Below are 27992 nucleotides of genomic sequence, written 5' to 3' on the forward strand. Positions count from 1 at the left end.
AATAAGAAACCATATATTTCCCTCCCCAGCAACCAATGTTTTAAAGCACAGATAAGGAGAGAAAGAGGGGAAGAGAGGCTTGCATTCAAATGCCTGATTTGTTCCAGACAGAAGGAGAGGAATTTCTCATTATCTCTCCTTATTTTCATTCTTTCATTAAAAGGGCAGAGGACACGCCCAGAGTGCCCATTGGTTGCCAGGGGTAGGAGAGAAGGAGATTTAAACACTTCAGAAGAAGCTGCAGAAGGAAAACATAGAAACACTGTTTAAAAAAAAAACGTCCCCCCAGTACCCACAGTCTGGCTTGTCAACAGGTGTCAAAAGACCCTAAAGACACTAAGCTCAGGCTTGAAGAAGCAAGAGATTAACTTGTCAGAGAAAATTACAAAGGTAAGAAAAGGCAATTAATGCAATTTTAGTTTCTCTCTGTCTCTACAGATGCACTGGGGATATATAAAGAGATGTGTATTGATTTTTTTTGCACGGTATTGTACAAGGTGATTTTCTAATGAATAGTTTTTCACTTTTATTCCTACATTTTCAATTGCAGGTTGAGTGTAGCAATGAATAAAGGCAAGGTGCAGAATTTAATTCTTGTTGTTTTCCTCAGAGCTTGGGAATAAACCATATTAATGCTGCGTTCAATAGTTAAGGACATGCTGGGTTTGTTTTCATTGATTGTGCATTTTATCTCCTTAAACATTTGTTTGCAATGGTATTTATTTCTTATTGTTTTTTGTTTGTATTTTTTATGTTTTATGAAACCTAAATTTAATGGATTGAAGTTGTATGTAATGGTTTCATTTAATATATTTCTTTTAATATAAAAGAACAATATTTTTGCAGATTGACGAAGTCTCCTTTAGGTTCTATTAAGCAGTGACCAAAGTAAAATGCGTTTTATTTGCTTTTATCTATGTTTATTTTTTATTTTTAATATCATATATACAGTATATATACATTCACTAGAGAGGAACAATGTTTGACCAAAAGTTACAAAGAACTCAAATAATTATGGCTGGTTAGATGGTATTGTAAATGTTAAATTATGAATTTCCTGATTTATTATGAATGAAAGTGATTAATGATTAAATTATTTGTTAAACATTTATGTTTGAATTTATGGAAAATCAGAAAAAAATATAATACTGAAATGAATTGCTACTTTTTGAATAATATAAACTAGGAAATCAAGAAACTCTTTTGCTTATAATATAAATGGTATGTTGAAACAAAATTCGTTACCAGAATTTGACTTGTCAGTGCTTGGAGTTTCATGTACTGTAGCTGTTTCTTCTCTTCGATTATACACACTCTAAAACTGGTAGCTTTAACATCAAATGCAATTCCAATAGAAAAGATCCTTAATTGGAGATTAATTCTGGGACCAATTGCACACTGGAAAGACGCCACTAGTTTAAAATGTTGTGTGACATTCAATGCAAACTAGCAGCAGATGTCAAGCATTGCTTGCAGCTAACAGTCTTTGAATGGTTCATTATACACAATATAACATTCCACAAGCATTATGATGTTAGCAAGGGAAACAAGTGCCTAAAACTCTCTCAATCTGAACTTTATCAAGGTTTTGTGGTTTTAAATTTCAGCAGTGTAGGCTGGAGATGGGGCAGTTATTGCAGTCTGTCGCTTTGACTGCAATTTAATTGCTCTCAGATTCTTTTGATTGTCCAAAGGGAGAATTTATGAAGAAATATGTGATGTAGACCACATATAAAGGAAGATTTTTTTGTGCGGAACATATAAATCTCTTTGTCATGTCAGTCCCAAATTATCCCGTTTGACCTTCAAAAACACAGGATGTTTTTCTTTTGTAGCTCTTTCTGTGTTTCTGTCCCTCTTCCTCCTTTCTTTTTTAATTCCAACTTTCTTTCATACCCTTAAGCTGTTCTTCACAATGGACTTCTCATTATCCATTGGTCATCCGAGTAAGCAAATGAAACCAATTGCACTTGTGGACAATCACTGGCCTTCCTCTGAGAACTCCAGAGGATTCAGGAACATCTGTGAAAGCACTTCCATAAAATGGATGGATGTTCGTTTGCATGAGCAGTAATAAGTAGCTTGAAATGGTTAGATTGCCATTCCAACAATTTCTTCCTTCCATTTATAACTATTTTGTCTTGGCAAAACAATCTACTTTTAGATCTCATGGGTTCTGGTGATTGGGTATTGTTTCTGCTTGGATCTTGTCTTCTCCTATTAATGAAGATCTCGTCTCAATTATGGAAACAGCTAATTTGATTGTTTTACAGAAGTCACACATTGATCATTATGACTATGTCTTCTGATAACCCCTTTAGGTACTGGAGGTCTATATACAGTATGTCATGACATGACAGGTTAAAAGACAGAAAAACGCCTCTTAAATCACCATGTATACACCTGCCATTGTGAAAACAAATTCCTCTATAGTTAGTGAACAGCATACAGGATTACAAAACCTTCTGCAATGTTGACACAACTCATTGTTATGATAACTTGAGAAAAGGAACACTGATTTTAGACAGTGAATGAAAACAAATTCAGAAAAAAATAATCAAAGCAATTTTGAATAATATGCACATAAATGAGATGAAAACCCAAATTCTAGCCATAGGTCTACAAACCCCACCAAGAGCCTGTCTGGAACTGACAGAAGAAGACAGCATGTCCTTTGTATGATCTTATTGTATGTAACTTAACTAAATCTATAATAGCCCCACCTACTGGTTTAATTCAGAATTTGGTAGAATTGATCCTTTTCCTTGAGGGCCAACCATTCTGCATGAGACTCTGCTTTCCCCAACTCCATGCTGAATTTGCTACACCCTTATTATGTGGCTGACAAAAATATAAACGTTCTTCAATAGTGAAAGCAGATGTGAAGCAGTAGCAGTGACATGGGTTTGGCTATGTTCTCCCGATTTTAATCTTAGGGAAAAATAAACAAGTTTCTGATAAACAAGGTACTGAGTGTTGATTATATGTTTGAAGAAGTTATAAACAGTGAGTTAAAGCTCTCTTCAACAGTGGTGTGTGGTACTTTTAGGGAAAATATATTGCTCCTGATGTGGTTTATTAGCAGACTGTTATTGAGCCTCGAAACTATCTACCGGAACGATCTCAGTTCTCCTAAACTGCTGATGGAGAGCCATCTTCTGTAATTATCATTTGAACAGCGATAGAAATGTAGCAGCAAGGGTGATGTCATGTTTCACTTTTTAGATGCCGTCTGTGGTGCTGAAACCAAGCCACAGATTTTCTGGCTATGTCGAATCGTCTTTGCAGACTTCCCCTAAAACTCTCTCTGTGGAAAAGCACACAAATATTACATTTAAAAGCAATCCGATCAGATGAAATATGCTGTATTAGCTAACATATTTATACTTATTTCTCAGATTTCCTTGGGTTAGTTCTTTTTACACTGCATGGTTTTACGGAAACCTTTCTATGATTGTCTGAGTGTATGCTTATGCTTCACGAAGTTATTTTTCTGCAATCTTTACAAGAGCACATCATATCTAGTTATTGAGGCTTATGCCTTGTAATGTTTATTTCATTGCAAGCTTTTTCCTGTATGGTGTCTTTACTTCCTTACTTCCTTATTTTTACACTTTGGATATGGAGCTGAATCATCTTCTTTTATAAGGTCTAATGGGTTTAAATTTAGTATCATCAATTGTTTTTGGTAAGAAAACCACTCCATTTGAGATAGTCAGCTTGCATTTATCAAGTTTTCACTCACAAACCTCCAGCCTCGCATGGGGGAGAATAAGGAAGTACAGACAGACTGCTTCAACCCACCCATGTTCAGGACACTCAACTTTCAACCTGTCACAGAAGGTTCAGCACTGGGGAGAGAAGAAATGCACAAGTAACCAAAGAGGTCACAGGATAGCTCTGCTAACTAATCCCAATGCTCAGACAATGGCACACCACACTGTGAATCCTGGTCACAAACGGCTGGTGGCGTGAGCCAGCAATGCCAAGATCTGAGAGCTCAGCCTGTGCTTCGGCAAGCATCTTTACCAAAATGAACCATTTCAGAGCCTCGTTTTCAAATCCTGCATACTATTCCTATGACTTCAGTGGCTGTAGAATAGGGTAATTACATTCATACTCATAACAATCTGCTGCAAACCTGAGATCAATCTACAGTATATGACAGAAAGCCATTATTGTATTCTACCACAGACTGCCACGTCACCAAACTTCCACTAGAAATTAACAAAGAGGGCCAAGAAGCATAAACTAATTTTGCCACACCCTTAGGGAAAGATTTTTTCTTAGATTCTGAGGTTTGCCCCAAATGAGCATTTTATTAAAACATAGATTTTTAGGGGATTTGCTTGGCCTTTTATTAAATATTACTTTTTACATATATAATTTCGCGTCCCTCTGAAGAAGAGAGCTTGGATGACATCACTGGCATCTGGCGCTGAGTTACATCATTTTGCACTTAAGTGTGTCTGGATCCACAGAGTCATTGTGGGAAATCCTGTACAATTTTAGGCCTGGCGAGAACTTGGCTGGTCAGAGAACGTGAATGTGCAAGTCTGTGAGGTTTCCTCTAATTGTAGGGGTGCTTCCATATGATAGGCGAGGCTTGCTATTTCTATAATAGAGCATATTTTTAAAAAATGTATTAATATGTCAATGAAGTCTCTAAATTAAAGGTTTGAACTTGTTTTCTGATACCCCACTCTAGTTATTAACATTGCGAGCCAACAAAAACTATTAAGAAACACATACTGTATATAAAAGGCAAAACTGAGTTATTACATATGACCAGTACATCAGGATTTCATATTAGACTTTCATCTTTTATATTATACTTTCAAATTAAATGAAACTTTTCATGTAATACAGTGCTATTTTAAATATGGGAAAGATTATGTTTTATTTACACTGTTTTCAAATACAGTGTATATGACTTAGTAAACAGAATACCAGAAATTTACTGGTATTATAAACATTATAAAGTTTTTTTATAGAGTTCATTGACAGTTACCACCAAAAGCGTGAAATCTCAATAGTCTATGAATTCCCCTTACACTGGGTGAAATTAAAATTTTGCATCAGTAAGTAAAGTAAACAGGCTTAGTAAGTAGCAAGTAGCAAGATTAGTAAGTAAACAAAATCTAAATGAATCAGGAACACTCAGTATTCTGTCAATATTTTCAATAAGAAATTCTGCTATTGTGCTTTGCTGTTTCTGTGAACGCCTTTGGGTTATTTAGCTGGAATGATCAGAAACTTCCAGTAGGAAATCAATTAGGGTTATGAGCCCTTTTCCATTCTATTTTACCTGGGATTCTAACAGACTTTCCAGATTTCAGGAGGGACTTTACATTGAATACATATTAGATTTGTCGATGGAACTTCCAATAGGATAACTAACTCCTTTTAGATTCTCTTATGAACAACAACTTTCATTGTAGTACATCCAGTCATCAATTTCCCTACCGGATTAATAAAGTATTATCTATCTATCTAGAATATTCAAATTTTCATTGAAGATCTAATGCATTAAGCTACTATAAGTATGTTTTAGCTTTTTGTGTATCCACAACATTGCACTCAATGTCTTATGCAGAAATTTAAATATATTTTTCTCTTCACTCTAAGCAGTCAAGATGTTCTTCAGAACAACTCAGAAAGTTAGGGTCTTGCTTCTTTTGGGTTCTCTGTGCATCTGTGGAGACTTCACCGCTGCTGACGACCCTGTCATCCCTGCTAACAATGGAGTCACTTTTAGCCACGTTTATAAGATCGACCTGCCTAAGGCGTCTGACTGCAAAGTGGAGATGGACACCATCCCTGTACAGGACCAGGGGACAGAGCAGACGGTCTCTTCGCAGGGCATGGAGGGAGATAACAACATCGTCTTCAGGCACAATATCCGTTTGCAAACTCCAAAATGCGACTGCGAGTCATCTGAGAGCTTCCAGGCCCTGTTGTACAGGATTAATGGTCTGGAGGAGGAAGTGACCTACCTCAAAAGCCAGTGCACACAGGGTTGCTGTGGCGGAGGAGGTACTAATCCTGGTTCATTGATGCTTTTACTATCCCACAGGATAGGTTCCTTTGCCACTATGAATCCATGGCTGTCTAGAGTAAGGGAAAACAAAATCAGAGCTGCAGGAGTTTACCACAAAAGAGGTTTTGCATGCACATTTAATGTTGTGTGACTAACATTTTGCTTGCAGTGTCATGATTTCAGGTTACAGCTCTTAAGATTCTAACAGTTCTCAAATCCCGACTGACTGATGAATGATCCAAAATCCCCCAAAAATCTTTCAATCAGCATGACTCTAACTTCTCTTCCAAAACCAGCTTCTATCACTGCATTAGGGTGATTTAACTTACTCATCTGAATGTCTGAACAGCAGCACTGTAACAGCTGTGTCAGCTTAACCTCACTGTTGTTTCTTAGGCTCAGACATCAAGTGCAGTGGCCATGGGACTTTAAAACAGGACACGTGTAGCTGTGTCTGTGATGAGGGCTGGGAAGGTGAGGATTGCTCCAGCAGGTCCTGCCCAAATGAATGCAGTGACAATGGACGCTGCGTGGATGGGCAGTGTGTCTGTTACCAGGGGTACGCTGGGGCTGATTGCAGTGAGCTCCTCTGCCCCAATGACTGTAACGACAAGGGCCGCTGTGTGGACGGAGTTTGCCAGTGCTTTAGCAACTTCATGGGTGAGGACTGCAGCCTGAGGAGGTGCCCTAATGACTGCAGTGGGAATGGAGAGTGTGATGATGGAACGTGCATCTGTGAGGATGGCTTTACAGGGATCGACTGCTCCAAGGGTAAGTACCTCTCTGTGTGTAGATACTGTACACTGACTCTTATTAATAACAAACATGAACTACATTGACACACATATGTACTCTTACACAAACATAACCCCAGGCAATGCTATATTTTGTCTTACTGGTAAAATCCTGATCAGGAATACAGTATGTGAGTCCTGTGCTGTCGATACTTCAGACCGCCACTTGAGGTAGGGATTCTTGGAGAGTTGGTGCAGAGATGGCTGGAGAGTTTTGAGTGGTTAGCGGAGGTAGATATTGGAGATAAACCGCATATGACTCTTTTTCACCATGTCTCAAGACTCAGTGTTTGTCATTCCAGCTGAATCTCCGAAGCTAATTCATGACTTTAACTGATTACTTGTTTAGGCTATGGGTTTTCCTCAAGAGTACTGTTACCAACAACTTTGACACACAGAAGAGAAATTCAAGTTGCTTACCCTTGTTTCTGAATAATCATTTCATTTCTTAGTAGAACACTGAGATTTGTATCCTTCTGTTGAGGTCCAGATGGTTACATTTCAGGCAGCACACGTGAAATAAGCAAGTTTTGAAACTCAAGACTGGTACAGGGTGGATACAAATTACCAATCTTATTCAACCCTTATAAGGGGTGAAAGCAAATCTTAAAATATGTCCCAAATAGAAAATTGAAACCAAATAGCCGAGGAATAAAAACTTGGCTCTGGCAAACACCACAAGACAAAGCAGTCCCTCACGTCCTGGGTTGGTAACCACAGCTCTACAGGATGAATTTACTCAAATGTGTCTCCAGTCTCTCTGACTTTTTTGTACTGGGAGACACAAGTTAGATCATGCAAGCTTATCTGTCTTGTAAACTACGCGCAAATAGTTTGAAAAAAAACAAAAAGACGATGAAAACACGTTCAGGTTTCGTATCGTGTTGATCTTAATGGGGAACAGAAGAGGGTCAGAAGAGAGTAGGCTCAAAGTTAGATGGCAGGTGTGGTAAAATCGGGGCTTCATGACAGATTTAACACTGGGTTAGATTAAAGCACCTTCCCAGGGCAGGGTGGCTGTTAAGTGCTAGACTTCCCAGAAGAAGAATTCACATGGAGCAGGAATGTGGGATGTTATGTCTGGGTCTAACCTACAACACGGATAACTGCATAAACAAATCTCAGATTATATCAGAACTGCAAACGTGTATCCCTGTAGTGCTATGAAAAAGTTCATATGAGCAAAGATAAAATATTTCATCACAGGTTGTTTTTTGTTTTATGATTCTAGCCACTTATAACACTTGAAAATGCTCATTATGTCCATCCATATTCTTACAATCCTTGTCTTGCTTGCTGACAAGAAAGCATTGGCCAATCTTAGTTTATGCGTTATTAATATTTAAAGGTGTATGAGTGAAATACTGCAATGAACTGGCATCCCATCCAGGATGTATCCTGTCTGGGCTCCAGCTCCCTTGCAACCCAAAATCAGACGAAGTGGTTAGAAAATGGATAGATTAAATATGGTAATCTACAGAATTTCCAGCTTGTGTTCAGGGCTTTATTCATTATATTTTTCTTCTTCAAGGGGAATGGAATATGCTACATACCCCTGTATTTTCACCTTGAAATGTTAGGCAGTATTTTCTTAGCTGACTGACAGATAATTGATCAGATTCTCCTTATCATGAAGGAAGCTTGGAATTTATGTTTCCCATTCTATAAGGAAAATCAAGCAATTTTCATGCTAATAAGATTAGAGGCTCTTGAAGTGCACAGTAAATGGCACAGATTTGAGAGCCCTGCACCAAACCTTTCATAAAGCAAAACAATTACAGCATGAATTAAGTAGTAAGTGGGTTTATGACATACGGCATTTTTATATTCTCAGAGGTTTTATTATAGTGTACAGTGTACATTATATCATGCTTTTATTAGCATTAACATGACTACCAGTTTTTTTAAAAATATTATGCTTATATTGGCTCATCTGACAGAAACAGAGCTACAGTATTCTTCATATTAGACCTTACCAGAACATGAGAGCTAATGAAACTGAAACAAAGATTAGGGCTATTTCTCTTCCGGCAGTACAATAATCAGGAGATTCACACAGAAAGGCTATAAAGGTGTACACTACTTTTCTACAATCAATTCAACACTACTAGCTTCTTATCTAGTCCACTGCGTTCTAACATTTTCCAACATTCTCCAGAGCATTTAGAAAACACTACTGTTCTTGGTTAGATTTGGTTAAAAAGAGCCAGTAATCATTAGACATTTATGACACCACCTGAAAACTGATCACCCTGCAGCAAATAAGAATCCACAATGAGAATAAACCCCAGCCCAAATAAATGTGCAAGAAAAAGGGAAATCATTGTTTGAAGCAGTGTAAATAACAATAACGAGATAAAATCTCTGAATTCCAGTGGCTTTCCCTACCCCAGATCAATGCCTATTCTACACATCTGCTGGAAGTTTTTATTCTACAGCTCATTCCCAAACACTGTCTTCAGGGCATTTGTGCATTGCAAGATGCAAAACCAGGATAAACATGGTTGTCATTGGAAAAAAATTAAAAGTCTCTTATTTGGTTTGCCGTGGAAATAAAGGTCAGAACAAAATGAGGTGTAAAATCTGCTTAAAATTCTCATTACACCTTAATAAAGATCCCTTTCTATATTACATCTCATTAAAACAATAGTCCCATTCTGCAGTGCCAAAACTTTTAAAATGACCGCAATGTAGTTACTAGAGGTTATTGTGACCACTTCCAAAGATCTGGAGTACATGCCTCCTAAATTACATTAACTCTATTTTAAAATCACAGAGCAATACCATACTGCTGGATTGGTTGGATTCTTACAGTTACTCTATAGCTGTGACAATTAACTTGTGATATTGCTCACTTGGTCAACTTTACTGCAAAAACATGTTTAAGCAAAAAAAAGCTATTGTCATTAGCTATCATAGTGTCATTTGCAAATCTTCTGGTGGTGCTCGAAATTCTGATCATTCCATTTCATTCACTTTAAGTACTTTAAAAATGTCCCCATCAATAAAAGCATTACGCAAAGGGAGTGTTTTATACATAGAAAACACCAATATGTGTTAAAAAGGATGTGAAGCCCTTTGTATTAAATGCAAATAGTCCATTTTTGAGTAAATGACTTTCAGTCAGATGAGATTTTGAGCTTTTGGGATCAGTTCTCCAATCGCAACAAAATGGTTATGACTGCTTTTTCTGGTCTGAAAGCCTTCCTTTGTGAGTTTCTCACCTATGTAAGCTATTTTACTTCTTACTGTCAGAGATTAAGTTATTTTTCTTAGCAGTCTCTCTGAATTATTATTTGTTCTAGAAGGTGTTCCTAGAGGGAGCCAATGTAAAATACAGAAACAGACCTATGAACTGTCACTAAATGGAAAGCCTGCTGCTGAACAGAATGAAAACACACAGTTTCCTGTACTCGTGGTGTGGAACAATGTCCTAACCTGTTACACAGACTTCCCTTCTAACTGTGGTCTCCTCATCACCAGTTTCTCTTTCCCCACTTGCCCATTTCTGGTTTTCACTTTTCTGCTTTACTCCTAATGTTCTCCTCTCCTCTCCTATACTTTTACCCTAACCCACAGAATAATTTTGAAGTGGAAATTTGCGTCTAGCTTTGCTGACTGTCTGTCTCCAGGATTACATTTTGTTTTGAATAGTTTCCCTTTTAAATATTTTTGCATGTTTTCCACTGTCTTAATTGAAAGAACCTAATACATAAGCATTTTCAATGCAGCCAGACTTTCCTTAAATTACTTTTCTTTTGCAAAACCCCCGTTTGCCCACAAAGGTCTAAACTGAACTAATACAGTTCCTGTGTTTTCAGTAGAATCGTGTTCTGTTATGTATATAAGCAATTAAGATAAAGCCAGCCTAAACTTTTTTATTTTGTTGGATTCAGTGATGGGCCCCAATGACTTGCGCTTACTGAGATCCTCTGAAGAATCCCTTTTGGTGGAATGGGACGAAGTACCTGGTGCCGAGTACTACCTCCTTACATATCACCCTGAAGGAGATGAAGGCTCCATTAGGGAAATCAGAGTCCCCAGTGACACAAACTCCTATCTGATCACTGGCTTAACTCCTGGAGTCAAATACATCATAAATGTGTCTGCATGGATCAAGGGCATTACTAGTGAGCCTGAATCATTGGAGGCCACGACTGGTATGAAAACTTTAAATTCCTCTCTTTACGTTATAAGGATGTCAATATAATGCTGATTTTGTTTTCTTTTAGGGCCGCACAGTGCCCTTTGCCAGCAAATAAGTGGATTCAGTTAACACTGAAGTATATACTGGACTTTGTGCACAACATACACATTTTTCATAGAAAAAGGTTTAAAACTCTGTAGGAGCTCTATAGTTAGTTATGCCTGTGGTCTAAACAAACTTTATAATGTTAGGATAGGTTCATTTGAGCCTTTTAGTCGAATTTATAAAAAAACAAACAAAAGAAAAATGACAAAAAAACACATTGATATAACAGCTCAAAGTTTTCTAAAATTGTATGAAACTACTGTACAGTATATGCACACTTTCATATTACAAAATGAAAAGGAGGTTTTGTGCTACCAGATTATTAAACTACTTTTTTTTGGCCAGCTGGCTTAAAGAGGCTATGGTTTGCTAACCACCAAGGTAATTAGATTTGTTTATATAATTATTAAGGATGCCAAAAAAGACATTTTAAGAAACACATGTCAGTGTACCAACGCAAATTGCAAGATATTGTAACTCTGTACAGAACACAAGCGTTCTAGACCACTGGAATTACGCATACATTCTTTTTGTTGGGTTTTGTTATTTTATTATTAGCATGATTCTTATGTTAATGCAGAAATTGAGACAAAACTTGCTTTATTAAAGCTTACTATTTTGAATGGATGCTAGAAACACAGCTCTATATATGGTTTCATTTTTAGTACAATATTTTCTTTTTGTAGCTGCACATACTGTATTCCCAAATTAAGTTAAAAAACCCTCACAAAAAGTAAAATGTCTGAACCCTGACAGCAAAGAAAAAGAACCATTTCCACGAGACTATTTATGTATTGCAAATGAAACAGTAAAAATGAATGCACGCTCATATCTGCTTTTAATTTTCAGAAATGTCAACGGTGCAGAAAATCAGAGTGGTCAGTCAGACAGAGGACTCTATCCAGGTGGAGTGGCCAAATCCCTCATCGGAAGTTGACTACTTTAGACTGACCTATGTCACTCCCGAAGGCCAGGAGCAGGAGGTCAGAGTTCAGAAGAGTTCTGGAGCTAAAACCAGCTACACCATCACAGGTGACAATTAGAAGTTATCTATATCTCCTTGCAGCATTATTTGTCCTGTCCCTTGGATAGCTTTCACAAAATGTGTTTAAAATGACAGAGCTGAAAATTAAAAATGTAAAAAAGTTGAAAAAATTCACGCTGAGCTTACTATTTTGCAGATCTCTTCCCTGGCACCAAGTACCTCATAAACGTTCAAGCCATTAAAGGGAATACAGCAGGGAAACCTTCATCTGTGAATGGGCTAACAGGTAAAATTCCTGCGTGCAGTCTGACTGAGAATACAATGGATAGTGAGGAGGGGAGAAGGGGTTGATGCATGTATTTCAAATCTACATTTTGGAAGCTCTTTGCACTGAATGTTGTTGAAACTGTGAAGAATCCAGGCTGCGATGCAAACAAAAGTTTCCGAAGACCCAGGCACCAGGTGAAGGAAAAGATTGTAGTACAGAAATTGCAGGTGACAGGCAATTGTTCCACAGATTCCAGAGAGAGAGAAGACATGGAATTCCATGGCCAAAAATGGGCGCCCTCATCTCTTTTGCTGGGTCTTGAGAGGCTTCATGGAAAATCATTTTTCTTCCATCCATCATGAGAAAACAACTTATTCTTGATAAGGTTCAAGAAGCTGTAGGTTCAGCATGCATTGGCTACAGAGGACCAAATAAAAAGGTGTAAAAAGGGGTTGCAACTGAAACCAAAAAATGGCTTTGACAGGACTGCTAGAAATGACAAATGATATGGCACTAAAACTATATTCTACTAAACAACAAATGCAGATTGGTGCCCAAGAACATGGCCTCTGTACGTTTTGATTGTCAGGACAGTAGTGAGATATACAGTAATAAACCTTAGCAGGACGTTATTTTAACAGGCCAGACCCATTAACTGAGTTTTCCAATGCATGCTGCCAAAGGGTTATGAGATTCATTTTGTGATATGGTAGTTACTGATACAGTTGATTTGGATTCAATAAGTTTGCTGAATTGACAAAAATCAGCAACAATTGAAGGAAAAAAACTTTATGAAAAACAGTTTTCTTTCTTTTAACGTGATACTCAGCTTTCAGTCATGTCCAACTATTCAGGTATACTGCCCTTTTTAAAGGAAGTTTGACATTCTGGCCAAATCCTTCACTTAAAACAACAAAGCACTGACTCCAGTAGTAAATTTGAACAAAGCTATTCATGAAGAGCTCTTAGGTGGTTACTGTATGTTATTATGATGGGACATGAGCATACTGTACATGGAACACTTAATGTATTTTCCTAACCTCAACTAAATGTCCATTTAGAAGCTATTAGTAGACTTCAATGATAATATATTGTATCAAAAAGATTATAAGAATGCAAAAAGATTTTAACTTATTACTACAAGACTGGAAAAACATGATGATCTGAGAAGTGGATAATCCTTTTTGCGTTTTGGAACCTACTATCCTTACATTGTCCCTTTTCCACAATACTTTCTCCACAATACAATATCCCCAAAGTCTCTGAATCCAAAGGCAAAGGCTATGCTAGCGTCCTCACACAAATGACCCTGCATCTACAGAATTTCAAAACACACAAAAAAATGCTGACTTCTAAAAGCTTCAGAAACCACAATCTGGAAAGGAAAACTTCAGATTAAGTTGCAGAACTGTGGTTGTCTACATTTTTTTGACAAATATGAAAGCTTTACATATGTGACAGGCACTGCAGTTTGTTAGGTAATATTGTAATATCGCTCTTCTAAAATGTGAAAGTAACCCACAAGTATTTTGCTATTACTCAGATGTTGATGACTCCTGTCACATATTTTCAGCCTTTTCACTGAGAGATGACTGTCAGTAACACTGAAACACTACTGAAACTCCCTCCTCAGATATTGATGCCCCCACCAACCTGGTGACCAAGTCTGTGACAGAGGACACAGCTACTTTGTCCTGGGACAGAGTGCAGGCTCCTGTTGATGGCTACATGATCAGCTACAGGTACGCTGATGGACAGAGCCAGGACATCCCTGTGGGAGCAGACATGACCTCCTACAAGCTGACAGGGCTGAGGCCTGGAGTGGAGTACACTGTCTACATCTGGGCTGTCAAGGGAGACCGCAGGAGCAAGAAGATTTCCTCACAGGCTGTGACAGGTCACTAATTTTTTAGAATTGTTTTAAAGATATAATAGGTCAAAATACACGTTAAAGCATTACTTTTGTTTTAAATTTTATTTTAAATTGTCTTTGGAACCAGAAAAAGTATCTTTAAAGTCTGATGTGCCCCATAACCATTAATTGAAGTACTGCATATTGAAATCACATCACTTGAATCTCTGGTGGATCAGATGTTTACAGTATATCTGTTAGCTACTACTAAGCAAGTGAGTGAAACAGGCTGAATGGTTCCTCTTACTTGTCACCTTTCTTATGTTCTTATGTTCAGGGACTACAGATCAGAATATTATATATATATGTAGAATATTATAAGGGGCAAGTCATAAAGACTCCTTTTTCTACAACAATGTGATCTGATCGAAAAATCTTAATCGGGCATGATAAAATTGCATATTATATCTTGATTATGCTGACAGAAAAGCAGGAAAAAATGAATTCTGTCAATTACAGACAAATGTCTGCAGCAACAGTAGACAAAATATTACAAGCAAATGTTCAATGTTGCCTACAGGAGAAAAATACTTTAAAATCCTGTTTATTAAGAGACAATTGTCAATAACTCTCTCCTCAGATATCGATGCCCCCACCAACCTGGTGACCAAGTCTGTGACAGAGGACACAGCTACCTTGTCCTGGGACAGAGTGCAGGCTCCTGTTGATGGCTACATGATCAGCTACAGGTACGCTGATGGACAGAGCCAGGACATCCCTGTGGGAGCAGACATGACCTCCTACAAGCTGACAGGGCTGAGGCCTGGAGTGGAGTACACTGTCTACATCTGGGCTGTCAAGGGAGACCGCAGGAGCAAGAAGATTTCCTCACAGGCTGTGACAGGTCACTAATTTTTTAGAATTGTTTTAAAGATATAATAGGTCAAAATACACGTTAAAGCATTACTTTTGTTTTAAATTTTATTTTAAATTGTCTTTGGAACCAGAAAAAGTATCTTTAAAGTCTGATGTGCCCCATAACCATTAATTGAAGCACTGCATATTGAAATCACATCACTTGAATCGCTGGTGGATCAGATGTTTACAGTATATCTGTTAGCTACTACTAAGCAAGTGAGTGAAACAGGCTGAATGGTTCCTCTTACTTGTCACCTTTCTTATGTTCTTATGTTCAGGGACTACAGATCAGAATATTATATATATATGTAGAATATTATAAGGGGCAAGTCACAAAGACTCCTTTTTCTACAACAATGTGATCTGATTGAAAAATCTTAATCGGGCATGATAAAATTGCATATTATATCTTGATTATGCTGACAGAAAAGCAGGAAAAAATGAATTCTGTCAATTACAGACAAATGTCTGCAGCAACAGTAGACAAAATATTACAAGCAAATGTTCAATGTTGCCTACAGGAGAAAAATACTTTAAAATCCTATTTATTAAGAGACAATTGTCAATAACTCTCTCCTCAGATATCGATGCCCCCACCAACCTGGTGACCAAGTCTGTGACAGAGGACACAGCTACCTTGTCCTGGGACAGAGTGCAGGCTCCTGTTGATGGCTACATGATCAGCTACAGGTACGCTGATGGCCAGAGCCAGGACATCCCTGTGGGAGCAGACAGGACCTCCTACAAGCTGACAGGGCTGAGGCCTGGAGTGGAGTACACTGTCTACATCTGGGCTGTCAAGGGAGACCGCAAGAGCAAGAGGACCTCCACGCAGTCCGTGACAGGTCATTCTTTTTCCATCTGTTACAATGATAATGTGTATTTTTCCTTTGGTCCATTGAATGAACTCGTTAAGCTTTTACTTGCTGATACACCCAAGGATCTGATATACAGTAGGTATTTCTTGGAAGAAGGGATGCTGTTGGTTTTAATATCAAGGCTGGATACCTAGTTCCAGACGCCACAATCCTCTGTGGAAAGAAGCACCTCCTGTTCTCTCTTTCAAAAACACTTCTCCTCAGTTTGCATTTGTGTCCTTTTGTTCACGTTTCCCTGTTGATTCTATAGAACATACGGGTTACCTTTGTCAATGCCTTTCTCTGTGGGGATTTTAAATAATAAAATCAACCCCCTCCTAGTCTTTTCCCTTTGATAATAAATGATTTAGTTCTTTTAGCTATCAGGACTGATTCCAAAGCAGTGATGATTAATTTTGCTTAAAGGTGATCAAAAGTGTAATCCTAAATTAGTTTATTCACTGATTTTAATGTTGTCCATTTTGACAAATGCCTGAAACATCACTAAACAAAAACCTTACAAGCAAAAGTGCAGTGTTCCCTAGAGAATATTAATACTGTAATGCAACGGGGTTCAGGTGGGCGCCCAGGCCGCATCAGGTCGGCCCCCCACCGTTGGGGGCTCGAACCCAGGACTCTGGCATCACTCAACTGGGACCCAGCCTGGTGAGCTAAAGAGAGATCTCTCCACAGCCCAGTGGCTGTGGTCCTACTATTACAGGGAAGGGCGGTGATGTCACCGCTCTGGTAAGCCGGCTCTTACACAGTGCCTGTTGGCCGTATGCGTTACAATACTGTAAGATCTGTAGTCTAAAAATGAATTACTCAAATTCAAAATAGGACATCTGGACAAGACACTGGCAGGTAGTAAGAATGACTTGAGTAGCCAAGACAGATAGGATCTAAAACAATTAAGGACTTGAATTTTCACAGACATTTAGCCTTTATATTGACAGACAATTGTGATATAACACTGAAACTCCCTCCTCAGATATCGATGCCCCCACCAACCTGGTGACCAAGTCTGTGACAGAGGACACAGCTACCCTGTCCTGGGACAGAGTGCAGGCTCCTGTTGATGGCTACATGATCAGCTACAGGTACGCTGATGGCCAGAGCCAGGACATCCCTGTGGGAGCAGACATGACGTCCTACAAGCTGACAGGGCTGAGGCCTGGAGTGGAGTACACTGTCTACATCTGGGCTGTCAAGGGAGACCGCAAGAGCAAGAAGATTTCCACACAGGCTGTGACAGGTAATTCTTTGTCCTGCTGTTACAATGAAAATATGCCTTTTTCCTTTGGCCCATCGAATGAACACGTTGGACTTCTACTTGCTAAAATACCTAATGACCTAATCTAGGTATTTCTTGGAAGAAGAGATGCTATTGGTTTTAATATCAAGGCCAGATACCTTCTTCCAGACTCCACAATCCTCTGTGGAAAGAAGCACCTCCTGTTCTCCCTTGCAAAAACACTTCTCCTAAGTTTTCATTTGTGTCCTTTTGTTCACGTTTCCCTGTTGATTCTACGGAACATAGGGTTACCTTTGCCAATGCCTTTCCCTTTGGGGATTTAAAATAATAAAATCAACCTCCCTCCTAGTCTTTTCCCTTTGATAACAAATGATTTTAGCTATAAGGCCTGATTTCAGACCAGTGATATTTGCTTTTGTATTAAGGTGACCACAACTCTACACTTAAATTAATGTATTCACTTATTTTTATTTTATTGTATAATAACAAAGGCCTGAAAACATCACCATACAACAACCTTACAAGCTAAAGTGCAGTCTTCCCTACAGAAATTAAATACTGTAAAATCACTGGTCTATAAATTAATTACTGAATTATGTCTGAGGTTAAAAAATAACTACCAGGTGGGAAGACACTGGCAGATAGTAACAATGACTTGAGTAGCCGAGACAGAGAGGAATCTAAAATAATTAAGAACGGAATCTGTCACGCACTCTTAGCCTTTTCACTGAGAGATGACTGTCAGTAACACTGAAACACCACTGAAACTCCCTCCTCAGATATCGATGCTCCCACCAACCTGGTGACCAAGTCTGTGACAGAGGACACAGCTACCTTGTCCTGGGACAGAGTGCAGGCTCCTGTTGATGGCTACATGATCAGCTACAGGTACGCTGATGGACAGAGCCAGGACATCCCTGTGGGAGCAGACAAGACGTCCTACAAGCTGACAGGGCTGAGGCCTGGAGTGGAGTACACTGTCTACATCTGGGCTGTCAAGGGAGACCGCAAGAGCAAGAAGATTTCCACACAGGCTGTGACAGGTAATTCTTTGTCCTGCTGTTACAATGAAAATATGCCTTTTTCCTTTGGCCCATCGAATGAACACGTTTGGTTTTTATCTGTTAATACACCAAAGGATCTGATATACAGTGGGTATTTCTTGGAAGAAGAGATGCTATTGGTTTTAATATCAAGGCTGGATACCTAGTTCCAGACTCCACAATCCTCTGTGGAAAGAAGCACCTCCAGTTCTCTCTTGCAAAAACACATCTCCTCAGTTTGCATTTCTGTCCTTTTGTTCACGTTTCCCTGTTGATTCTATAGAACACAGGGTTACCTTTGACAATGCCTTTCCCTTTGGGGATTTTAAATAATAAAATCAACCCCCCTCCTAGTCTTTTCCATTTGATGATAAATGATTATTGCTATGAGGACTGATTCCAGACCAGTGATATAATATTTGCTTAAAGCTGACCACAATTCTACACCTAAATGAGTTTATTCAGTTATTTATATTTTGTCTTTAATGGTATATGCCTGAAATATCATACATAAACCTTAACAAGCAAAAGTGCAGTCTTCCCTACAGAAATTTAATATTGTAAAATCACTTGTCTAAAATCAATTACTGAGTTTCTGAGGTTAAACATAGCTACCAAGTGGTAAGACACTGGCAGATAGTAACAATGACTTGATTGGCCAAGACAGATAGGATTTAAAATAGTAAAGGACTGAAAATGTCACACACTCTTAGCCTTTTCACTGAGAGATGACTGTCAGTAACACTGAAACACTACTGAAACTCCTTCCTCAGATATCGATGCCCCCACCAACCTGGTGACCAAGTCTGTGACAGAGGACACAGCTACTTTGTCCTGGAACAGAGTGCAGGCTCCTGTTGATGGCTACATGATCAGCTACAGGTACGCTGATGGACAGAGCCAGGACATCCATGTGGGAGCAGACAGGACCTCCTACAAGCTGACAGGGCTGAGGCCTGGAGTGGAGTACACTGTCTACATCTGGGCTGTCAAGGGAGACCGCAAGAGCAAGAAGACTTCCACACAGGCTTTGACAGGTAATTTTTTGTCCTGCTGTTACACTGAAAATATTTATTTCTCTTTTGGTCCATCGAATGAATTATTAATGAATGGAATCAAACTCCCTCCTAGCCTTTTCCCTTTGACAATAAAGAATGTAGTTATTTTAGCTACCAGGACTGATTCTGAAGCAGTGATAATTAATTTTGCTTAAAGGTGATCAAAATTGTAGTCCTTAATGAGTTTATTCACTGATTTGAATTTCGTCCAATATGGCAAATGCCCAAAACATCACCAGATAAATACCTTACAAGCAAAAATGCTGTGTTCCCTACAGACTATTAATACTGTAAAACTTTTAGTCTGAACATTAATGACTGAGTTATGCCTCAGTTTAAAATAGGACATCTGGACAAGACGCTGACAGGTAGTAGCCAAGACCAGTCGGATCTAAAACAGTTAAGGAGTTGAACTTTCACAGACTCTCAGCCTTTACATTGAAAGACAATTGTAAAATAACACCGAAACACCCTTTTCCTCAGATATCGATGCCCCCACCAACCTGGTGACCAAGTCTGTGACAGAGGACACAGCTACTTTGTCCTGGGACAGAGTGCAGGCTCCTGTTGATGGCTACATGATCAGCTACAGGTACGCTGATGGACAGAGCCAGGACATCCATGTGGGAGCAGACAGGACCTCCTACAAGCTGACAGGGCTGAGGCCTGGAGTGGAGTACACTGTCTACATCTGGGCTGTCAAAGGAGATCGCAGCAGCAAGAGGACCTCCACACAGGCTGTGACCGGTAACTCTTTCTCAGTTCAGCTACTTTGACAGTTCGGTTCTTTCTTTTTAAGCCCCGTGTATGAATACGCAGTATCTATTTCTACATACATAGTGTATGTGCCTCTTCTCTTGCTAGACACCTTTGCAGCTCTGCTTTCAAACATTAGACAAATAAATAATCAGGTAGTGTTTCTCAATCTTTTGTTTCAGAGATTGATGCTCCCACTAATCTGAAAGTGGAAGATGTCCAGCTTAACAGTGGAGTGCTGACTTGGAACCCCCCTCTAGCTGTGATTGATGGCTACACCCTCTCTTACAAAGCAGAGGATGGAAGTGGGCAGGTAGTTTGATCTCCCCTGCTATGTGTCTACAATCATAAAGTCAGCAGCAAAAGCAGAGTTTCCAAAAGAGGCCACTTTGTAATACTGTAAGACTTTTTGGACACCATGTGTGAAACAAAAGTTTTAATATTTCAACTTTAACCCCTCCGAATCACCCCCCCCCCCCCCCCATATTTTTCATAAATCAACTGTATTCAAGCAGTGTCAAATCTGGGTGAAATACCAACCAATTTTAAAGGCAAATAAAAAATAAGATATTATTCACTTGTTTTTATCACAATAAGGTTTGCACATTAATAGTTAAAGTTCTCTAGCTTCCTTCTAGTCATTCTGGCTCTAAATGGATTTTATTTCAAGACAGTGTTTTGTCTTTTGGGTAGAAAGGTGTAAATTATATCCCTGTGAGTTTGTGGATCTTTTGGCTCTGCTTATTTTTCCTAAAATACCTTGTAGCAGAGCCTGTACAAACTCATATTTTCCTGGGTTACAGATAGACAGACATTACCACAAAGCAATTTTTCTTCAACAGAAACCCTGCCATTGTTAATAAATGAAAGGGTATGTAAACTTTTACATCTCAGTAATCTATATACACGTTGCAGCAACAATTTGATATAGAATACTATATTCCAAAACTTGAAAAAATATAGCTTTTCCAATATTCCAGAAATGATTCTAGAAAAAAGACAACAAGAACATCCCAATCAAGAACAAATAATGAGATAAAGGATAATCAAGGGAGACGAAATGCTGCCGCCCAATGGTCAAAACCTGAAATGGTCACATGTACTGTATTTCACTAGCGACATCCAAGAGCTGAATGCTTGTAAATGCGAGGAATACTTTGTGTGGTGAAGCTTGGCTTCACTCGCTTGGTTCATGGGTAGCCTCCTGGCCTCAGGACGAGGAGGCTCAAACCCGATTCAGACAGACTAGTGAACCAAGCGGCAGCTGCCAGGTGTACATGGGGCGGAGGAGGGATGGTGGAGACAAATGCGAAGGGAGGCCTTTGTGTTCGATTTATGGAGCTAGTTTAGTGGTGATGGTGATTAAATACAGATGTGTGAAATTGACTTGCAGCTATTACCAGTTAATAACTTCCATTTCTGGCTCTCCTGACAATGCCTTCTTTTTCTATTATCTGTCATTGGTACAAATATTAACTAACTCTTGCCATATAAAGAGCTAATTAATCTAATTAATCATGCTCTCACAAAGACACTATAAGATTTGTAAGATACTTGGCAGCAGGACCTGGGCTATTCCTGCTCATTTGTGCTACTTCATTCTCAGTCATGTCAGAATTATTCCTTAGTATCTGATTTCTTGATTTAATGGCTAATTATTGCAGAGAAACTATTGATTTATCTTGTCCTTGAGACTATGCCTATTCAAACCCAGTAGACTCTGTCGTCTTGTGAGGTATGAGGCTCTCTGTGTCCCGTGTAGATCACAGAGCGACGGGTGGGCCCAGGAGAGAGGAGGTTTACCTTGGATGGCCTGGAGCTGGGAAAGAAGTACATCGTCAGCCTGGTCGCCTTCAGAAGAAATCAGAGGAGCAGGACAGTGGAGACCACCTTTACTACAGGTTCAGTCCTCCCTCGTCAGCACATACTGTAGCGAAACCCTATGGTTTATCATAGCCTCGCCCTTTGCCGTAATAATAATAATAATTGCTTACACTTATATAGCGCTTTTCTGGACACTCCACTCAAAGCACTTTACAGGTAATGGGTACCTTTACAGGTACACCACCACCAATGTGCAGCATCCACCTGGATGATGCGACGGCAGCCATAGTGCGCCAGAACGCTCACCACACATCAGCTATCAGTGGGGAGGAGAGCAGAGTAATGTAGCCAATTCATAGAGGGGGATTATTAGGAGGCCATGATTGGTAAGGGCCAATTGGAAATTTGGCCAGGACACCAGGGTTACACCCCTACTCTTTTCGAGAAGCGCCCTGGAATTTTTAATGACCACAGAGAGTCAGGACCTCGGTTTTACGTCTCATCCGAAGGACGGCGCCTGTTTACAGTATAGTGTCCCCATCACTATACTGGGGCATTAGGACCCACATGGACTACAGGGTGAGTGCCCCCTGCTGGCCCCACTAACACCTCTTCCAGCAGCAACCTTAGTTTTTCCCAGGAGGTCTCTCATCCAGGTACTGACCAGGCTCACACCTGCTTAGCTACACACCTGCTTAGCTTCAGTTGGTTGCCAGTTGTGAGTTGCAGGGTGATATGGCTGCTGGCCATAGTATTCATTGTTCCAGTTCTGTTGTTCCGTTGTTCCAGTTAAGCTTAATACACTGGGGTATTGATCTTCAGGATGAATCTGTAAATAAAACACAATATAATATTAAAGACAATATTAATCTTTAAATCTTTGGGATGAATAAAGTATTTTTGAATTGAACTGAACATCAATTCAACCTCATCAACATCAACCTCAGATTATACTGTCCCAATAACTTAATTTGGTAACTAGGACTAGTGAGTAGGAATAGTGACATTTTTGCCCACTTTACTGGCTGTCGTTGATAAAATTAGGCATTACTGTTACAAAAAGTAGAAACTGTGAACCACTGCTGATGGCCAAACAGACCTCACTGTTCATATTGTCACGATTAGTCCCCCCTCCTTAAGGGTGCTCCAGCCCTTTCACTTGAGACTTAATTCTGTGCACCTGACCCCTTTTCCCAGCCCACCTTAAAAGCCAGGCGCTGACGTTCATCCTGGCTCTGCATCTGGTTTCCGCACCGTGCGAGTCCGGGACCTGGAAGCGCCTGGTCCTGTTAAGGTTTTAATCTCTGTTCCCGTTCCCTGTCCTCCGGTTCTGACCCGGTTCATGGTTTTAATTCCTAGTTTGGATGGATCACCTGGCTATGGACTTATTCTTGTGTTTTTGGATTCCCTCTATGGATTACTTTTGGATTGTTTGCCTCGGCCACACCTTCCCCGTGCACCAGCGCACTTTGGACACGCCCCCCCTGTTTTCAGCCCCGTATCCCTGCATGACTTTTTCCTAGTGTTTCCCACTTCTTCGGATTGTGTCGTCCGCATAGGGTCCGGAAAGAACTGTTCGTTACACATATAGGGATACCTGTGCCCGTATGTAGGGGATATTACTGTTTTTTTTAGAGGGACAAAATGGAACAATAGGGTTTCAGCATTTGTTTTTTTTTTCCTCCCTATTTCTCTCTGTTGCAGTTGGAGTTCTCTTCCCCTTCCCTATGGACTGCAAAGAGGTTCTGCAGAGCGGGAACAATTCTGATGGAGTCTACACCATCTACCTCAACAATGACCGCTCTAAGCCAATGGAGGTTTACTGTGACATGACCACTGACGGTGGCGGCTGGATTGTACGTTCACCACCTTTCTAATATAAAAAACCTCCACAAATTATTGTGGATCATGATCTGTAATGCAGCAGAGTGATACACATTAAGAGTCTCTGAAATAAACCTTCCTTCTTTGTCGTCTAAAACAGGTCTTGCAAAGACGCAACAGTGGAAAACTTGATTTCCTGAAACGCTGGAAACAGTACATTCAAGGCTTTGGAAACCTGACTGATGAATTCTGGTTGGGTCAGTGCAGTGATTACTGTATTGCAGATCAGCAGCACAGTGCTAAGTACCTCCATGTGTAAATGTTGTAATACCAGATAGCTGGTACTCACAATCAGCATGTTAGTATTATTACAGTATCTTACTGTATGTTAAGTACAGTGTAATATATAAATGAGAGAATGCTTTAAAATATATAAATGGAATTTAATATCAAAACAAATCTTTCCATATTTCACAACTAGATTAAAAAGTATTTTTTTTCACCCATGAGTGCTAACAATGTAATTGAGCAGTAAGCCAGAAGATGAAACTTCATCTTCACCTAAAATATAGATTAAGGCAAAACTTCATTTTTAAGCCTGGCAATTAATCAGATAATCAGTGCCACATTTACGAATTGATTTGTTGTTTTTTCATCTATAGGGCTGGAAAAGATATATGAACTTACAAACACCAACACCCAGTATGAACTGCGTGTTGATTTGAAAGCAGGTTCTGAGTCTGTCTATGCTGTCTATGACAACTTCAAAATTGCACCAGTGAGGCAGAAGTTTAAACTGACTATTGGCAACTACCGAGGCACTGCAGGTTGGTATTCGCCATATTTGTTTTTGAAATTTGAATGGCCAGTGCAGGGACATCATGACAGCGCATGACAGCGTAAGTCTGTTTAGACATGTAAGCAAGTGAAATTCCTTCCTGGATTTGAGCTCCGTAAAGTGTTGAAGGGAGCAAGTGTGACCATAGCACCCTCTGTTGGTAAAAGATAGTAATGTGTGTGAGTAGACGCAAGATAAAACGTTAATACTCGATGAACACATGGGTATAGCCCTGTTATGATGTGATAAAGTGCATTGTTAAAACCTTAAGCAATCTGAGATTTAACTTCTGGTGCCCAGATTTATTTTATTCTCCTAAGGGACCTTCACAGACATAATATATTTGGTGCTGGGGGATGTTTTTCTTATTCCCTAAATGTTAAAGAGAAGTTCTGAAAGTATATATATATGTAGGGTAATTTGGGGGCAAAATACTCCTTTTGTCACACAGAAAGAGGACTGAAATTCTACAAACAGATCAGCTTACAATACTTACAGAGTAACTGAAACAAGATAGAAGAGATAAAGAGGCATTAAGCACAAACAGAAGTGAAATGAGAAAAGTACCTTAAGAGCTTACAGAAAACCACTTTGTATTCAATTTCAGGTGATGCAATGACCTATCATCAAGGCCGACCCTTCTCTACTATAGACCAGGACAATGACATTGCTCTGAGCAACTGTGCTTTGACTCATCGTGGAGCCTGGTGGTACAAAAACTGTCATTTAGCAAACCTGAATGGCAGATATGGGGACGATACGCACAGTGTGGTAAGAGATTTGACCAAAAACGATACATTCTTTATCCAAACTTTCACAACAATGCCCGTTGCTTAGTTTCCATTTCACATTCTTTAAAAATAAAGAATGGCATTGTGCTGTATATCAATGAGTCAGGTTACAGTATATTTTAGGGCTGCTCTAAAGTTCCATGCATTTGCAACTTTTGCCAGAAGGTGGAGGCAGAGAATTTTTAATGAATGGTTGTGAGACGTGAAAAACAGTAAGATGTAGATCTGAATGTAGTGAAGTGCCAGCAATAAAACTACATTTAAGCAGAAATGTTTCTTCCTGTTTTCCTAAATTTTAATATTACTAATACCCTAATATTATATATTAACAATAACTAGTAATAATGTTGAAGCAAACAATGGCTGCAATGTTGCACTGTATATTTAGCTGAAATTACATAACTGAGTTTTCCTCCATTTTACAGTGTACAGATCAGTTCAGTTTCAATCACTCACTTATTCAAAGCAGGCCAGTTTTTGTACTGAATCAAAACTGGTGTTCCCAGAAATGTGATATGGCATTTCCAGACTCACTTGTTTATAGCAGGGCTGCACAATCTGGGTCTTGGAATGCTGGTGTGTGTCGGCAGGCTTCATTCCATCTCATCTATTAATGAGCTAAACCAGCAAGTTATTGGTTTAACTGGACCAACTGAACAGCTTCTCCCAGCTCTTGAGCTGCTGCTGCTGCTTTAAAGAGACCTAGCTGACATACTGGCCCTCCAGGAATAGGCAATTCTTCTAACCTGTCAGTGTAGGATATTCCTCCCTGCCTGGAATGCATACTCAGCACACTGTGCATTGTAAATGTGGATATTTGTCCTACGCTTAGGAACTGTTTGTCTTTTTGCACTCCCGTTTTCCACATGGTGTCTCTTCTTTTTTTCTGATTTCAGGGGGTGAACTGGGAGCCCTGGAAGGGGCATGAATTTTCCATACCGTTCGCAGAGATGAAAATCCGACCACATGTTGCTTCTGACACCCCTGTCCTGGGACGGAAGAAGAGGTCACTTGGGGGAAGGGGAAAGAGTAGAAGGCTAGAATCAAAATAGGAAAAAAAAACAACAAAGCACATATAAGCTTAAGGACTGTTCATTTCCAGAGAATTTCAGTGATTTTGAAGTCCACCTAAAAAACAAACGATGGCATTACTTCCTTTATATGTAGCACTTCATATCAGAATTCTTCAGCTCTTGTCCTCTACTGTCCTCTCATCAGATTCCCTTCTTCTTCACAGTGGATTTCACAATTTTATTTCATAGCTTTTTGGTGTTACATCTATATTATAAGGTGTTTGACTATCAGACATTTGCAGTTATAATACAATGAGAGGCCAATTGAACCACCAAATCCAAAGACAATAGTGCAAAACCACTAAAGGCGACCCGTATTAGAATAACAGTTAATCAGTAGCTTCTAATTGTAATGCCATTACATCACAGATCGTCGTGTGATGCAATTACAGATCACATCCTTGTGCTATAATTACAAAACCCTCAGACTCTGTTCTGAGCTGACTGTTTGCATAATGACTCTTTGCCTTTTTTATTGTCAGAAATGTGAATAGTTCTTTGTTACAGGTCCAAGTTTTTTTTTTATAGACTTTTTCTTAAACAACATATACTGTAAGGCTATGAGACGTTCCTTATATGAAATCTACGAAACATACTCCTTGAATATCTGGTATTTATGATTTTACTACGACACCAAACTCTCAAAATACAAAAACAATCATCACGATAATTGGCAAAACTGACAGTGGCCTAATTTATTTGGAATGTGGTGCATCCTCCCACTGTTTAAATCCTTAAAGTCTAAAGTAAAGACAATGGATCTAGGCAAAGTATTTTTTTAATAATTAGATTTGTAGATAGAAGTGCCTGATGCAAAGTGGACACCAGATTTCCAGAAATCATTGACATAGGATAATACTTAAGCAGTTATTTTCCTGCAAGGATAGGAATAGAGATTCCTTTTCAGTTCATATTCAAAACTCACATTTCAAATTGAGGGTCTCAGCTCAAAAGATATGTCTGAAGCCTTATTCTTCTCATTTTAGTCTTTTTGCTGAAGATTCCCCTCTACAACATTCCTCTTGTTTTTACTCCCAGACCCTAGATCTTCCTTCTTCAAGAGGCAGTAGCTTGTTATTGTAGGTGTAGGACCATTTTCTGATACTCTTCTGTATGCATTTCAGTACTCCTGGACATTTAAAACACAGGCCTAAACCTGTTCTTTGCTATGAATAAAACTATGAATACTGTCATAATTCAAATTTTACATAAGTGGTACTTGTTCTTGTTCTAAATTATCAAAATATTTTTGTTTCTGTGAAGATCAAGATATATACAATAGGTAATAAACTTACTTTGAAAACAAGAAGGTGGGAAGAGCCTCATCATACAATTACAGAATTGTTATGTACTTATTCTTATAGTGACTCGTTTGTTGTTTTCTAATCAATCTGCTGGTCAACTACCAATGTAATTCTAGATACAAGGGATTTGATTTTAACCCCAGTATATTAACTTTTTTAATTTTGTTGTTGAGAATTATTTTGACTTCTTCTTCTAAGTATTCCAAAGCTTGTATAATATGTCATCACTTGTGTAAATAAACCATTAAAAAATCAACGAA

The 27992-nt window shown here is 39.1% G+C and overlaps 1 protein-coding gene across 4 annotated transcripts; it reads left to right on the forward strand.

Annotated features, from left to right (window-relative positions):
* tnn (tenascin N) lies at positions 1-27988 on the forward strand. 4 transcript variants are annotated; one of them, XM_088598127.1, is made up of 20 exons: positions 4-390; positions 5629-6036; positions 6437-6811; positions 10731-10994; positions 11936-12118; positions 12268-12357; positions 13973-14236; positions 14832-15095; positions 15691-15954; positions 16958-17221; positions 18001-18264; positions 19038-19301; positions 19806-20069; positions 20261-20391; positions 21841-21979; positions 23607-23758; positions 23887-23983; positions 24389-24553; positions 25172-25335; positions 26252-27988. In XM_088598127.1, exons 2-20 carry the CDS (start codon positions 5637-5639, stop codon positions 26405-26407), a joined length of 4164 nt encoding a protein of 1387 aa, XP_088454253.1. In that variant the 5' UTR covers positions 4-390; positions 5629-5636; the 3' UTR covers positions 26408-27988. The 4 variants fall into 4 exon arrangements, with proteins under 4 accessions (XP_088454257.1, XP_088454253.1, XP_088454255.1 ...); XM_088598129.1 differs by having other exon boundaries at positions 5632-6036; XM_088598131.1 differs by lacking the exon at positions 19806-20069 and having other exon boundaries at positions 1-390.
* The last annotated feature ends 4 nt before the right edge of the window (positions 27989-27992 follow it).

This window comes from Lepisosteus platostomus, chromosome 11, assembly GCF_059453375.1.
Source record: "Lepisosteus platostomus isolate fLepPlt1 chromosome 11, fLepPlt1.hap1, whole genome shotgun sequence".
Lineage (NCBI taxonomy): Eukaryota > Metazoa > Chordata > Actinopteri > Semionotiformes > Lepisosteidae > Lepisosteus > Lepisosteus platostomus.

Excerpts from the sequence above, each read along its gene's own strand:
- tnn (XM_088598127.1), top strand. The coding sequence starts at position 5,637 with ATGTTCTTCAGAACAACTCAGAAAGTTAGGGTCTTGCTTCTTTTGGGT. Across the intron at positions 6,812-10,730 it reads AGGGATCGACTGCTCCAAGG|TGATGGGCCCCAATGACTTG; the intron begins GTAAGTACCTCT and ends TGTTGGATTCAG. Across the intron at positions 24,554-25,171 it reads CAACTACCGAGGCACTGCAG|GTGATGCAATGACCTATCAT; the intron begins GTTGGTATTCGC and ends ATTCAATTTCAG.